This window comes from Mastigoproctus giganteus, chromosome 8 (genome assembly GCF_048544385.1).
Source record: "Mastigoproctus giganteus isolate SK-2022 chromosome 8, ASM4854438v1, whole genome shotgun sequence".
Classification (NCBI taxonomy): domain Eukaryota; kingdom Metazoa; phylum Arthropoda; class Arachnida; order Uropygi; family Thelyphonidae; genus Mastigoproctus; species Mastigoproctus giganteus.
Window position 1 is genome coordinate 225535095 of NC_143582.1, and position 16718 is coordinate 225551812.

The following is a 16718-nucleotide window of genomic DNA, read 5'->3' on the forward strand; positions in this document are numbered from 1 at the left end:
AGGCATTAACAGGTCTTATTTTCTTATAGATACATGAGAACATCTCTGTTGTACAAACTTTGTTTTTATTGTCTAACTTTTAACACATTGCATCACATTTTTTAAAATAAAAAATAATTTAAATATGAAGATTTTTGAAAGTGAATGAGGTCATCTTCAAAGGTGGCCCAGGTGTTTAGTTTTATAGAAACGTACTGTGATGCACACAGTCCTTGACTTGATTCCATAATTCACTAGAACTTTATAGGCCTGGTGTGGTGTTCTCTATGGAACTCTTTCTGGCCAAAACAAAGGCTAATGGTTGTGAGAGTGGATGCCTCCAACCATACCAGAGTATAGTTGAAGGCGTCCACTCTGTACTGTTTTAGTAAGGAGAAGGGTTACATAGAGGAGCCAAAATGTGTCCTGTTTTAATAATTGAGTATATTGGGTCAAAGGGTTTTGTATTTTCTAATTTGTTTCAATAAAAACTAAAATTTTGCTACTATAAATTTAAGTACAAAATTTAAAATGCTTTGTAAATTTCCACATAATATCCTTTAGTAATTATATAAGAAAAATACTGTGAAACTTTATTGCCTCTTAAAATTTCTTTATATCCTAAACATTTAAAACTTTACTTGTTCTGATCTTATATAATTTTCACTTTTTTTGGTTTAATCATTTTGTTTATTTATTTTTATTTTAGAACTGCTATTAATCACAGCAGTGGCGTTAGAACTCCAGCAGGTGGAATAGTAACAGGTATATTAACTTGTTTATAACTTGTTTATAAGTTTAAACACATGTTGAGACTAAGCTGAATTCTTTCATTAGAATGAATATCGAGATATTTTTAATAAATGAACATTTTATTTTAAATATTTATTGATCTTTAATATTCATGATGCTTCATATGAAAATTTCTACTTATATTTGAGTTGCTGATCAACTATTATTTTTACTCTGTTATTACTCTGTTTGGGAGGTTATGGGTAGAGAGGATAACTGAGGTAATATTCAGCTACAAATCAGGAAGTGTTTTTCCATGCAACCAGATAACTCGTGTGAGTTCTGCACTGGTTAATTAATCTAACTCTTTTTTTGGCCTTTGACCTTCCACAGATAGAGCATGAGAATGAAACTCATCATATTTATCAAAAATATATATAAATGCTGAGAGTATATTGCAATATGCCATTTTTCAAAAGATTATTTATTTTCCAGATCTTCTAAGGCCAATGTGAGACACCTCATTATAAAATTCTGATTTCTTGAATCAACTTAAATGATTTTCCTTTCATGTCATGTTTTAGTTTTGGGAATAATGAAAGTGTTTTCTATCTAAAAAAGTGTTGTAGGAAAGAATGATGTTTAGATGAAATATGTTTAATAACTGTTTTTATTATTAAGGCTAATGTGTAAAAGTAAAGCAAAAAAGCTAAGATGTAAAAGTAAAGTTAAAAAAAAGGCTAGGATGTAAATGTAAAGCAAAACCAAAAATGCTTCTGTTACAAAACTCCATCAGTTGTCATTATATCCAATAAATCTACTACGTACACAATTAATTAAACCTGAAATATTTGTGCTAATGTTAAAAGTGTGAGTTATGTACAGTTGTCCTATCATTGATAGCTGGACATCTGTGTATTTACAGATTCTTTGTTTATGGGAAAAATAATGTGTACTGAAACTTTTAGCCTTTTTGACAGCTTCTAGTCTCTGTGGAATATTCTCCACCAATGTTTAGGCATGTTCACTTACATATATGTATGGGGTGTGTGCCAATAAAGTTCCTGGACTGGTGCAATAAAGAGAACACAAAGTGAAGGAGCTCAAAAATGGTTTTATATTTATTCAAAGTAATGACCACTTGACTGAATGTGCTTATTACACCATTCTAAAAGTTTCTGAAAAGAGCCGGTGAAAGCATCCAAAGAGATGATGTTGAGTTTCACAGTTACATTTTCTTTGTTGTCCTCAACTTCCTGAAATCTCTTTCCTTTGAGGGCAATTTTCACCTTGGGAAAGAGGAAGTCTGCTGGTGTTAGATCAGGAGAGTAGGGTGTATGGTTGATCTGCACAACTTCCATGCCGTGTTTCATCAGAAATATCTTCACAATTGTACAAATAGCTTGTGCAGGGGCATTTCTGTGCAACAAGAACCAGCTGCCTTTCTCTTGAAATTGTGGCCTTAGTTTGGATATTCACTTCGATAGTCTTTAAAGTGGCTGTATGTAGAATGCAGCATTAATTTTTCTCCTTCAGGTAAAATTCCTTGTGAATCATGCCTGTGTTGATAAATATGATCAGCATGGTCATGACCATGGACTTCTGTAAACAACACATTTTGGGCCTTGGTGATGATTTTAGAGTCCATTTCATGCTCTGACGCTTTGTCCCTTGGTCATACTGAAGTATCCAAACTCATGTCCAGTGACAATACAGTCCAGGAAACGAATTGTCTTGACAAGTCTAGATGAAGTCTTTGCACGATGACACTCTTTGTTGCTTCTGCCCATTAGTGAACCTGTGCAGCACAAATTTTGCACAGACCATCCTTTTCCCTAAATCTTCTTGCTGAATTTGATGAATAGTCTCCTCCATGTCTAACTCATCATCCATCATTCTGAGGGTGAAATAATGATCTCTTGCCAAAATGGCCTGAACTTTTGTAGCTCTATCTTCATTTTTAGATGTTGACATATGCCTATTTCTTGGGAACGTCCTCATGTTGCACGTGGAAGACTGCTGCACAAATTAGAGCAGTGCACCATTGGAGGCAAATTGCTGCTATAGATAAAGGGATGGTTGAGTGGGAGAAGACAGTGGTAATCAATGGACACTGCTCTTCGTGGACTAATGTTATTAGTGGATTCCCTCAGGGTTCAGTGTTGGGTTCATTGTTGTTTTCTGTAATTATAAATGATATTGATGATGGTATAACAGGCTTAATGTCCAAGTTTGCAGACGATACGAAGGGTGGCAGGGTTGTTAATGACATTAACGACAGTATGCTGCTGGAACAGGATCTGGAAAAGTTGAGCAGATGGGCTGAGAGGTGGCAAATGAAGTTTAATATTGACAAATGTAAAGTACTACATATGGGAAGCAGTAACCCCAAAGTAACGTATCAACTCTGTGATACTACACTGACAGTGGTAGAGATGAAAAGGACATGGGGGTAATTGTGCAGGCGGATATGAAGTTTTCTGAGCAGTGCAGATGGTCTGCAAGAGTAGCTCATGGTGTCTTGTCAATGATATAGAGGAATTTTTGTAGAAGGGATAAGGAGGGGATTATCCCCTTGTATAAGGCGATGGTCAGGCCACACCTTGAGTACTGTATACAGGTCTGGGGGCCTCATTTTAAGAAGTACGTAAAGCTGTTGGAACGAGTACAGAGAAGGGCAACAAGATTAGTGAATGGAACAAAGGGTTGCTCTTATGAAGAAAGGCTTAAGTTTTGCAGATTACAGTGTTTGGAGACTAGACACCTGCGAGGTGATCTGATTGAGATATATAAAGCCTTGAATGGTTTTATATCAATGCTGATGGAATTCTACCTCTTATTCAGAATAATCACCTGAGAGGGCATAAATTCAAATTGAGGAAAGACAGTTGTAGAATAGATGTGTAGAAGTTTGCCTTTAGTCAGCGGGTAGTTGATTGGTGGAACAGACTTCCATCTTTTGTGGTGGAAGTTGATAGCCTAAATAAATTTAAGGCTGAGCTGAACAGGTATTTGGAACGAATGGAGGGGTGAAATCACCTACAACACTAATGACAGTATGCTGCTGCAACATTTAGCTGATGCTGCAAAATTTGGCCTATGCTGCATAAGCTTGCTTTCTTGCATCGTGTGCTTCTACTAATGCTAATGTCTATCTTTGAACTGCTTATACTGTTCAAACACACTGGTATGACTTGACTTAACATTTAATGATCATAAACAGTTTAACCTTTCATTATGTTTCTGTTGCAGATTTTCCCAGTTTAAAGCAAATGATATTTGCTCATTGCTCTATTGTAAAATTGTGACAAAGAACATTAATGCTAGTAACAAAACTTATTGTTACTTGCAATCTCTCTACCACTATCTGTTGGAGGAAGTTTGGACTATAACGTATTATTTGTGTTTATTTTAAAACTCAACTAATGAAACATGACTAACAGCACCAATCTTGAACTTTACTGCTTGTCTCATATATGCTAAGTACCTATTGTCCATGCTATGTCAACTGCCTGCAATAACACAACTACCTGAAGAATGAGTTCCATGAAGTTTTATATTTTATTCTTTTAGCAAGATTTATTTAGCCATCCCAAATTTCATTAAAATTGGATAAATAGAAATCTGGCAGTTATTATTTCTTTTTTTCATACAACTTGTATGGAAAAAAGAAATTCGTAAATTAAATGTAATTTTAATGCAGTATTGATAGCTTTTGACAGTTTGTGCGTGTGCATGTATTCTTATGTAAGATTCTCAAGCATGGTGTGGCTTTGAGATATAGTTTATATGTACAGGTAACCCTCATATAACACGTTAGTTAGGTTCCTATAAAATCTCATGTAGTGCGAAACTGTTATGTGGGACTAAGAACCAGTACAAAAGGAGGGGGGGGAGATGATGTTCTAAAAACTAACAAAAATACGCCATTCTAGATTTCGTGTATCTTCTGCTCTCTTTAAAAAAATCAGTAATCTGAGTTTGTTTGCATTTGCTTGATAGATCTTTGTAAATTTCATCATATGGAATTAAGCATTTTTGAAGCTCCCTTTTGAACTTTGAGCTCCTTTCAGTCGAAGGAGCTGTATTATAAGATTCTAATTTCTTGTCTAATTTATGCCTTCCTGTATGCTTTTTAGTGTAAAATTTGCAAGTTCAGAATTTATCTGCATTGTCATCTTCTGAATTGATTTGGCTTACCTCCAATGCCATTTCCACCAAATCTGCTTCGCTAGCCTCTTTTTCTACCAGTAATTCTTGAACGCCTTCAGAAATCATCTTTTTTTTTTTTAGGGGCATTACAGACTAAGGCCATGTTGCTCTGTGTATATTGTCTATAAATTGTGTGTATTCTGAGATCAATTTTCTGTTTTGCTGGATGAAAAAGCAAAGAGTTTTCGGGAGAAAACAATGCTACCCTCACTGTGACTAATTCAGCCTTGTTGTGAAAGAGACCCATAAAAATTCCTTAATCAATGGGATTTGAACTCAGGTTTTATCCATCTGATGAGGGGGGGCGAGAACGGCGATTCTAACAACTGTGCTACCCACGAGGGCTTCAGTAGTTATATAATCAGAACCTTCCATTCCTACCTACTTAGTAAGTTCTACTATCACACAGATTCCATTTTCTGATGGTTCGACCATATTTTCTAAATGAACTGACTGGCTATACATTTTTCCAACATGCATTTAATGTTGACGTTTTTGCTTCTTTGAGCTATAAAGCCGATACAGTCCACAATTGAAAAATGTTTCCACGCCTCCATCACTTCAGTTAATTCAGAATCAATTTTTTCCATAATCCATTGTAACGATTTTCTGATGTAATGAGTTTTATAGGTAGATATAATGCCTTGATCTAATGGCTGAATTAAATAAGTTGTATTAGGTTGTAGGAACATTACTTCAACATTTGGATGACTTAAATCTTTTGGATGGCCTGGCATGTTATCCAATAGTAATAAAACTTTGAAATCTAGATTTTTCCACAAGTTCAATAGCACAGAACCTAACATGGGGATTTACCAATTTTTTTGTTTTTTTGCATAACAACTAGCAAGTCAACAGCAGGGATTCACCAAAAAGAATGGAAATGTTGAAAAATTACATCCAACATAATAGCAGGGTCTCCCCTGCACAAAAGCTCAAAAATATCGTGGTATGCCAGGTTTCTCGCATTTCTCTACCCATGTTATACACCGATGAGCCAAAACATTATGACCAGAGAGTCGCTATGCAAATTGAAGCAACTGCAGGTTAACTACAGTGCGTGCGAGGGTCGGGACATGGTATAAAAAACACCTGATACTGAGCTCCATTAATCATTGTTGCTCTCATTCTTCAGATGGGAAAGGCAGTGGACTGCCTTTTCCATCTGAAGACAACATCATATTAGGCAGGTAGTCATAATGTTTTGGCTCATTGGTGTATTAATACCGTGTTGTGCGAGGATTTCCGCAATTTATCAATCGTGTTAGAGCGAAACTGTGTTGTAGAAGTACCATGTTATACAGGGGTTGCCTGTATATATATAGTATCTTATGTTAAATTACATGTATTAGTATTGGTGAAAAGTAGTGAATAAGTGCAAGACATACCTAGTTAAATTTATGGAGTACATATAGATAAATTAAGTTTGATTGTTAAAGAATATATATACACACACAAGATAATATACAAAATAGCTTTATTGTTGCATGCCTACAATCTGAGTGACTTTTTTCAGGGTAAAATGAATTGAAAGGGAAAAACTATCAAAAAGGGCTTCCTGTTTCTGTGGTAATCTGCAGTACAGCGATACCAGTATATTTATAGGCCTAAAGGTTAATTATTAGTATAAAGTTTTTAATTTTATAAAAATTTTATGTATATTACAAAATGTACACCTATGCATTGATTATCATTGACTGACGGAGAATGAATGAGATAAAATCTAAAGTTAAAAACCAAATGTTAAGTTTACTTACCATGTCCAAGCCAATAAAACCATGTAAGGGTCTTACTATAAATGAAAGAGAAATGAAACAGTGGATCCAGTGAAAGTGGCCCTAAAGAATATTGAAAGCATGGAAAGTGGCAACCAGTGTGTTGGCCATGATAAAATGTGTGTTATTGTGTGAATATACAATATTTTGATAAATAACATTTTCAGTTTTATTTTATTTATTTATTATTTTTTTTTCAGTGTTTTGAAACAATTTTATTAAATTGAACTAAACATCTTGAGTACTATGAACTTGATAATATATTGTATATTATAAATACACAATATTTTATTATCTATATAATGTCGGTGTAGATTCACCATAGACAACTCTTAAGAAACTATATTTAGTTTCTTAAGAATTGTCTATGGTGAATCTACACTGACATTATATAGATAATAAACTCTTAACTCTTAATGTATTATGCCTTGTGCATTTAGTTATTTTTACAATAAATTATAAAGATGTATTCAAAAATATTGTATAAGCATAATGATAATGCTGTCATTAATGAAATTTATTGATGCAGTGTTGAACATGCACTTGCATGGCATATTATTGCCATAGTTGTCAATATGCCATTAATCTCATACCAATAACACTTTCACACAAAAAAGACTGATTACTAGCAAGGAAAGTAGATGAAGAGTGAATTTCAAAATTTCTGAGGTGTACAAATGAATATAACAAATCACTGAACATTGAGTAGTAAAAAGTGGCCTTTCTACTTTCAAAGCTTTAAGCTAAATATGAAATAAACTTCAACTTGTACTGGAAATGATTTCTGTGAAGTAAATAACTTGCACCATAAACGATTCCTAGAATTTCCCTGTACAGTATCTTATTATATATATTATATTATAGTTTGAGGACGAGAGTTTCCTGTGCGGACGTGCCATTCTGCCGCTCGTGGAACAGAGAAGTTTTTTCTGATTTATTTTCTGCTTTATTAGTTTAAATTGACATATTAACTTATTTCTAGAGTAGCTTTATATTCCTATTTACGGTACTTAAAGTTAAAGTAACTTAGATAGAGATTTGTAGGTATTACTTAGTATCGGAAAGGGTATCAAATCCACGTGTTTACCGTTCATAAACAGCCGCCATTATTACGTGAAAATTAATCTGTAAAATCTATTAATCTTGTCGAACTTCATTGGCAATTAAATTGTACTTTTAACTATATATATAACCACTTAGGTTACGGAACATAAATAATTAGTAAAAATAAATAATTAATACATAACTTGATACGGAAGTTATATAAAGGGATTTCGTAGATAACACTCGTTACTGAAACGCGATACAGCATATCCGGAATTCGATAGCATTAGCTTTGTATAGTATAGTGCATAATATAATATTGTCAATTAATCAGTAGATCTATTAATCTTGTTAAACTTCATTGTCAATTAAATTGTACTTTTAACTATATATATATATATATATAACGACTTAGAGTACAAACGTAACAAATAATTAATACATACTTGATACGGAAGTTATATAAAGGGAACTCGTAGATAACACTCGATACTGAAAAATAAATATAGCGCTATAACTGTGTTAAGATACAAGTTTAAGGTTTTAATTTTGTTCTGGAATTGTAATTTTATTGACATTTAAATCGAAATCATGACTCAGACCAGAGCAGCAAAGCAAAAGGCTCAAGCTAATGGGAGTGCTGTGACTCAGGGGAGAACTGGGGGGGGGGGGGGCAGTTGCCCTCTGAATCACAGCCTTTTAAGATGCACTGTTTGCTTGATGTTTGCGGAGCAATCGAGTACGGGACATGATACTGCCATGGGGGATGTCTTTGTGTGTGCACGATGCAAGGAGTGCAAGGAAATTAGGCGACAACTCGGCGTTGTTGTGGGCCTATATGAGACCTTGAAGGACAGGGTGGATGCCCTCGAAGGAAATAAATTGAGGGGCCCATCAAGCTCTCAACTGCCCACATCAACGCCAGAGCTTGCACTTGGTCATCTTGCAACACAGAGGCAGCCCCCAAGGCAGAATGCGCTGGTCCCATAGGAACTAGTAGTTGTTGGTGACTCTATTATCAGGGAAACGGGGAACATGCTTTGTAAAAAGGATAGGTGGAACAGGACCAGGGTATGTCTGCCAGGGGCAAAGGTTGATGACGTTGTAGAGCAGATATCATCTTTTAAGGGCACAAAAGGTGATATAGTTGTACACGTTGGCACTAATGATATTAAGAGTAGGAGACCAGCGGAATTACTTAACAAGTACAGGTCACTGTTGAAAAAAAAGCCGTGAAGTAGGGTTGAATTTGAAAGTGTCTGCAATTCTGCCCAGACACGATAGGAGGGAGTATATGATGAGAGCCTTGTCGATCAATTCGGCCCTGGAAAGATTGTGCAAGGCTCAAGGGGTAGAATTTTTTTCAACCTGGAATGTACTTGTTAACAGGAGAGATTGCTTCTACAGGGATGGGATACACTTAAATAGAAAGGGTGCAAGAATATTTGCTGATGCTATCGAGGCAGTGTTAGGTGGGTCGGAAAACTGCTAGCTTGGGGGGAGACAAAGACTAATGGATTAACAGTAGCCACTGGCAGAGGTGAAAGAGATTCTTGCACTGCTTCTATTGGAATGAGCAGAAGCCTGGAAAATAAGATGCAGGATATTTCAGAGACTGCTGGAAATCATTGCGGTACAAGTAAACACATGGGTTGTGTTAGGGTAGCTAAGAATAGAAACAGGTGCATGTATACTTGCCTGTACACCAATGCTAGGAGTTTAGTAAATAAATTTGATGAATTTGAGGTATTGCTCAAAACATCAAAGGCAGATATTGTTGGGATATCAGAGACGTGGTGTCACACAGATATAAGGAATGCAGAACTGGAATTTGGGGAGTACAATGTGTATAGAAAGGATAGACAGGACAGGAGGGGAGGAGGGGTTATGCTATTAGTTAAAAAACACATAAAATCCAAGGAAGTGAAGCCAGTCGACATTGATGGACAGGGCAGTGTCGAGTCAGTTTGGTGTGACATAAGCATAGGTAAATCAAAATTGAGAGTAGGAGTGTGCTATAGGCCTAATGATTCTGATGAGTATAATAAGATACTGTACAGGGAAATAGAATGGGCCAGTAAATCAGAGAGTCTTATAATGGGGGATTTTAATTTCCCAGATATTGACTGGAATTTGTGGGTTGGTCACTCACACACTAGCAGGGCTTTTGTGGATTTATTGGATGATTGTTTTCTACACCAGCATGTTCGGGAGGCAACTAGAGGGAGTAATACTCTTGATCTGATTATCAGTAGTGATTCTTCATGCATTAGGAATCTGCAGATAAAGGAACCACTGGGTGGCAGTGATCACAGTGTGCTGAAGTGGGATTTACTCAAGGAGGTAACTACCATCAGAGGTAAAGGGAAGGGTTTTTGCTTTCGTAAAGGCGACTATGATGGTCTGAGACAGTATTTAAATTCTATACAGTGGGACCAACTGATGATGTTACCAACAGCAAATTCAAAATGGGAAGCATTCAAGGAACTAATCTTGGAAGCTACCAGGCTTTACATACCAACCAAGAAATATTGTTCAAGGTTCAGGCCTAAATGGTTGTCAGATGAACTAATGAGATATATGGCAGAGAAGAAAAATGCATGGGATACATACAAATTAATGGGTGACATGGAAGCCTATGATAGATATAAGTTGGTCTGTAACCAAGTCACAAAGGAGATTAGGCAGGCAAAGGCAGATTATGAGAAATCCTTGGCAATGGACGCAAAGAAAAACAGAAAAGAGTTCTTTACCTATTTAAACTCAAGAAGGAAAGGGATGAATCAGATTGGTCCACTGGATGTTGATGGTTCAACAGTTGAGGATCCAGCTCAGGTGGCTAACAATCTAAACAAGTATTTTGCATCTACATTCACACATGAGGAGTTATTCAGGAAGGAGAATGTCGTAGGTGAAGTAAACATTGGCAGTAAGCTGGATGATTTTGTAATAACTGAGAGGAAAGTGGAGGAGAGATTGTTGAGGATAAACATAAAAAAGGCACCTGGGGTGGATGGGATCTATCCAGTTATATTAAAGGAGGCAGCAAAGGAAGTAAGCAAACCCCTAGCCATAATTATGAGAGCTTCTTTGGACTCAGGGGAGGTACCCATGGACTGGAGATGTGCAAATGTAACCCCAATTCACAAAGGAGGATCAAAGGCTGACACAAGTAATTATAGACCTGTTAGTTTAACTTCGGTTCCAGGAAAATTAATGGAGGCACTGGTTAAAGAAGCACTGCAGGATCATCTGGACAAGAATTCAGTTATAGCTCAGACACAGCATGGTTTTGTTAAGGGCAGGTCTTGTCTGACCAATTTGATTGGATACTATGATGTGCAGCAGTGCGTAACACACGCTTCTTGATTAGACCGGGGTTCGAGCCCGTCACCACCAAATACGGAGGACGCGGAAAGGTCAGGGAATGACCACCGCATATTCCCGGAGCAATATGGCCTTAGTTGCTAATGCTCCAAATAACAACAACAACAACTATGATGTAGTCACAAAAGAACTGGATGCAGGGAATAACTTTGATATTATATATTTGGATCTTAGAAAGGCTGTTAAGGACACTACTGATACTATGCTGCTGCAACAGGATCTGGAAAGGTTGAGCAGATGGGCTGAGAGGTGGCAAATGAAGTTTAACATTGACAAATGTAAAGTACTACATATGGGAAACAGTAACCCCAGATCAACGTATCAACTCTGTGGTACTACGCTGACAGTGGTAGAGAATGAAAAGGACCTGGGGTAATTGTGCAGGCAGATATGAAGTTCTCTGAGCAGTGCAGACGAGCTGCAAGAGTAGCTCATGGTGTCCTGTCAATGATATACAGGAATTTTTCTAGCAGGGACAGGGATGTGATTATTCCCTTGTATAAGGCATTGGTCAGGCCACACCTTGAGTACTGTATACAGGTCTGGAGGCCTCATTTCAAGAAGGATGTAGAGCTGCTGGAACGAGTACAGAGAAGGGCAACAAGATTAGTGAATGGAACAAAGGGTTGCTCTTACGAAGAAAGGCTTAAGTTTTGCAAATTACAGAGCCTGGAGACTAGGCATCGGCGAGGTGAGGTGATCTGATAGAGGTGTATAAGGCTTTGAATGGCTTGCGCATGCTCAATGCCGATGGGATTCTTCCTCTTGCTCAGAATAATCACCTGAGAGGGCATAAATTCAAATTGAGAAATCGGATGTCGGATAGATGTGCGGAAATTTGCCTTTAGCCAGCGGGCAGTTGGTTTGTGGAATAGACTCCCATCGCTTGTTGTTGAAGTTGATAGCCTAAATAAATTTAAGGCTCAGCTGGACAGGTATTTCGAACGAACGGAGGGGTGAAATGGGAGTAGTGGTTGTTTTTTTTTTTTTTATTGGCTGATGCTGAATAAGCTTGCTTTCTTGCATCATATGCCTCTACTAATGCTAATGCTAAAATTTAGTCTCAATTATTCCTTTCCTGAAATCAAAAGTCAAGATTAAGGAGGGCTATATCTGGGTATATTCCTTCCTGGAATCTTAAAAAAAAATAATAAATAAAAAATAATAATAATAAAAGCAGGAAATTATTTTAAACAGGAATACTAGAGACTATTAAATTCATGGGATTTCTCAGTATTGACTACAGAAGCAGAAGATAAGAGCATTAAAGTGATGAGCAGATATGTTATAATGAGAGCTTACTGTATTTTATACTGTATATTAATTTTATTTATTTTTGATACATCTGTGATATTGTCATGTGTGAACATTCCACCTATGCATTGGACTCCAAGTTTAAAATTGGATAAGATATATTACTTGTAAGTTGTTATTGCCATAAGTGTTCCCTAAATGAACAATTGCCTGAGATTGACGCTGTTATACTGGCAATAGTACTTTCCTTAGAGAAATAGTTCTTAATAAATAATTATAATAAATAATAATAATATCAGAATTGTTTTTGCATCCAATCCCTGTGTTGTGAGTTGCAATAATATATCTGAGGTAATTTACATTTGAAAACTTGTTTGTTTTATAGGTAGTCTTGTGCTGTTAGCCCTGGGAATACTTGCTCCATTTTTTCATTATATCCCAAAACCCTGCCTTTCTGCTCTCATAATTGTTGCTGTATTAAGTATGGTCCATTATAAGGATGTTTTTGTCATGTGGAATACAAACAGTAAGGAATATTTATATTCTTTCTTTCTTCAATTGTGTACTTATTTCATATATATAATATATTAAATGCAATTTGAGGTAATAATTACAGTTGATGGAAAAATAAAAAAACAAAATGGATTAGCAAGGTATGACAAATGCACCAAAACTCTCAAAGCAGCAGTAAAGGATGCAAAAGTATATAATATGTAGGAATAGATAAGACTGATAAAGTTTGCATAGATGGAGGTGAAAATTACACAAAGTGCCAAGGACTAGAAGAATAAGGGTAGTAGAAAAAAAATAATGTATATTTGAAAAAGGCAAAAGAATGTTAATATCCTAAAATTTATGATGAATTAAGAAAATTATGGGCTGAATTGCAAAGCCAATTTGGAGGTGAAGAAACTGTAAAGTAAAATTATTAATACCAAACAATTAAACAAAATAAAGTTGGTTTGTTTGTTTGTTATTTGGTTTTTAGGAGCATTAGCAACTAAGGCCATATTGCTCCGGGATATGCGGTGGTCATTCCCTGACCTTTCCACATCCTCCGTATTTGGTGGTGACGGGCTCGAACCCCGGTCTAATCAAGAAGTGTGTGCTACGCACTGCTGCTCCTTCCCACCTGGCTACGGAGGCGCCATAAAGTTGGTAAAGCTGTCATCAAATTTAGTTATAGGTTGAATACAGAGAAGGCAAAAATGCAAAGTCTGATGTCAGCAGAAGTAAATATTGATACCTGGTTAGTTATTTCATCAGGGGACTACACCTATGTATCAGGAACTGCATTTCTATATTTGTCCATGTCAGTAGAAGAAAAATTAAATAAATTCAAAAAGCACAATGAAAAATTATGTATATGTGGCATGGCTCACTTTGACCAATTCACACCTTCCCCATACTCGGGGTTACTTCAACTGATATAAATATACACAGAACTATCGGCTAACTTCTTTAGTCTCCGATACAGCCCTGCATTCACTACACTCCTGTCTGATCCTACAGTAAGTTGTCAAAACCCTACTTTATTCTTTCGTCTTAAGATTACCCTTTCTTTTACTTTGTTTAAATTTCAAACTGGGCAATTTGCCTTCATTTAAATTTTAATTCAAACTTTCATTCGATTTTCCTTTACATCTATTTTCTCTTCTTCACAGCTCTGTATTAAGTCCATTATGCTGCTATAAATTGATTTACCCTATAGTTCAGTCACTAATATAGTTTTGCTTTAGATACATTCATCTGCTGTACTATATATGTGTACTTTATTTTCCCGCTGTCCTCCTTCTGCTATGTACTACTTGAAAACTGCAGGTATTGTTCCCTTTCTTATTATACTTTTGGTTTCATTTCTAGGCCTGTTGACTTGCATATTTTTTCACCTGCATTTTGCCTACAGTACAAGCTGTAAGGTTGGGCGTTACAACCCCAGCTAAATCAGTAAGTTTTAATAACTTTATTTATACTTTTCACCTTTCTACTTTCTATAATAGTCTTTACGCATGCGCGTAAAAGCCTACGAATTGGAGATCAAATATGGCCGCCGAACATTAACAGAATTTTCATGTAATTTAATTTCTACGGTTTCTGCAGTTAATAGTCGCGTGTAATTACGTTGAACACTAGGTATTTTGGCCTTGCTAAATAAAAAAGTGTTTTTCGTTAACGGCGTGAAAGGCTAATTCTGATGCTGCTGAACGAGAAGCACGAACTGAAGCCACATGTTAACATTAGTATTAGTAGAGGCATTTGATGCAAGAAAGCAAGCTTATGCAGCATCAGCCAAAAAAAAAAAAAAAAAAACACTTCCACTTCCCCTCTGTTCGTTCGAAATACCTGTCCAGCTGAGCCTTAAATTTGTTTAGGCTATCAACTTCCACGACAAGGGATGAAAGCCTGTTTCACCAACCAACCACCCGCTGGCTAAAGGCAAATTTTTGGACATCTATCCTACATATGTGAGCCACCTCCATAGCCAGGTGGGAAGGAGCAGCAGTGCGTAGCACATGCTTCTTGATTAGACCGGGGTTCGAGCCCATCACCACCAAATACGGAAGATGCGGAAAGGTCAGAGACTGACCACCGCATTTCCCAGAGCAATATGGCCTTAGTTGCTAATGCTCCTAAAAATCAAACAACAAACAAACAATCCTACATCTGTCTTTCCTCAATTTGAATTTATGCCCTCTCAGGTGATTATTCTGAGCAAGAGGAGGAATCCCATCAGCGTTGAGCATGCTCAAACCATTCAAGGCTTTATACACCTCTATCAGATCACCTTGCTGGTGCCTAGTCTCCAGACACTGTAATTTGCAAAACTTAAGCCTTTCTTCGTAAGAGCACCCCTTTGTTCCATTCACTAATCTTGTTGCCCTTCTCTGCGCACTCGCTTCAGCAGCTCTACCTCCTTCTTGAAATGAGGCCTCCAGACCTGTATACAGTACTCTAGGTGTGGCCTGACCATTGCCTTATACAAGGGAATAATCACCTATTTTCCCTGCTAGAAAAATTCCTATATATCATTGACAATACACCATGGGCTACTCTTGCAACCCGTCTGCACTGCTCAGAGAACTTCATATCTGCCTGCATAACCACCCCCAGGTCCCTTTCATTCTCTACCACTGTCTGTGGAGTACCACAGAGTTGATACGTTGCTCTGGGGTTGCTGTTTCCCATATGTAATACTTTACATTTGTCAATGTTAAACTTCATTTGCCACCTCTCAGCCCATCTTTTCAACCTTTCCAGATCCTGTTGCAGCAGCAGCATAGTGTCAGTAGTGTCCTTGACAACCCTGCTAACCTTCGTATCGTCTGCAAACTTGGACATTCAGCTTGAACACCATCATCAATATCATTTATAAATACAGAAAACAATAATGGACCCAACACTGAACCCTGAGGGACTCTACTAATAACATTAGTCCATGATGAGCAGTGTCCATTGATTACCACTCTCTGTCTTCTCCCCCTCAACCACCCCTTTATCCATAGCAGCAATTAGCCTCCAATGCCACACTGCTCCAATTTGTGCAGCAGTCTTCCATGTGCAACAGTATCAAAAGCCTTTCTAAGATCCATATATATAATATGGATGGATATATAATATGGAATATAATATAAAACTAATGATGCATATGGCAGAGAAGAAAAATGCATGGGATACATACAAATTAACACATGACACAGAAGCCTATGATAGATACAAGTTGATATGCAACCAAGTTACAAAGGAGGTTAGGCAGGCGAAGGCAGATTACGAGAAATCTTTGGCAAGGGATGCAAAGAAAAACAGCAAAGAGTTCTTTACTTATGTAAACTCTAGAAGGAAGGGGATGAATCAGATTGGTCCACTTGATATTGATGGGTCAAGTGTTGATGATCCTGCTCAGGTAGCTAACAAACTAAATGAATATTTTGCATCGACATTCACACATGAGGAGGTATTCAGCGAGGGGAATGCCAGAGGTGTATTCAACTCTAGCAGTAAGCTACAGAATCTTGAAATAACTGGGAGTAAAGTGGAGGAGAAACTGTTGAAGATAAACACAAGAAAGGCACCCGGGGTGGATGGGATCTATCCAGTTATATTAAAGGAGGCAGCAAAGGAAGTAAGCAAACCCTTAGCCATAATTATGAGAGCTTCCTTGGACTCAGGGGAGGTACCCATAGACTGGAAATGTGCAAATGTGACCCCAATTCACAAAGGAGGATCAAAGGCTGACACAAGTAATTATAGACCTGTGAGCTTAACTTCTGTTCCAGGAAAATTAATGGAGGCACTGGTTAAAGAAGCACTGCAGGATCATTTAGACAAGACTTCAGT

The 16718-nt window shown here is 37.0% G+C and overlaps 1 protein-coding gene across 1 annotated transcript in view; it reads left to right on the plus strand.

The window, feature by feature from the left end:
• LOC150082376 (sodium-independent sulfate anion transporter-like) overlaps positions 1-16718 on the plus strand; it is a 183716-nt gene that overhangs the window by 128842 nt on the left and 38156 nt on the right. The window contains exons 12-13 of the mRNA XM_090380497.1: positions 689-744; positions 12769-12909. Of these exons, the coding sequence (XP_090236623.1) occupies positions 689-744; positions 12769-12909 (197 nt within the window). The remainder of the gene's footprint in view (positions 1-688; positions 745-12768; positions 12910-16718) is intronic.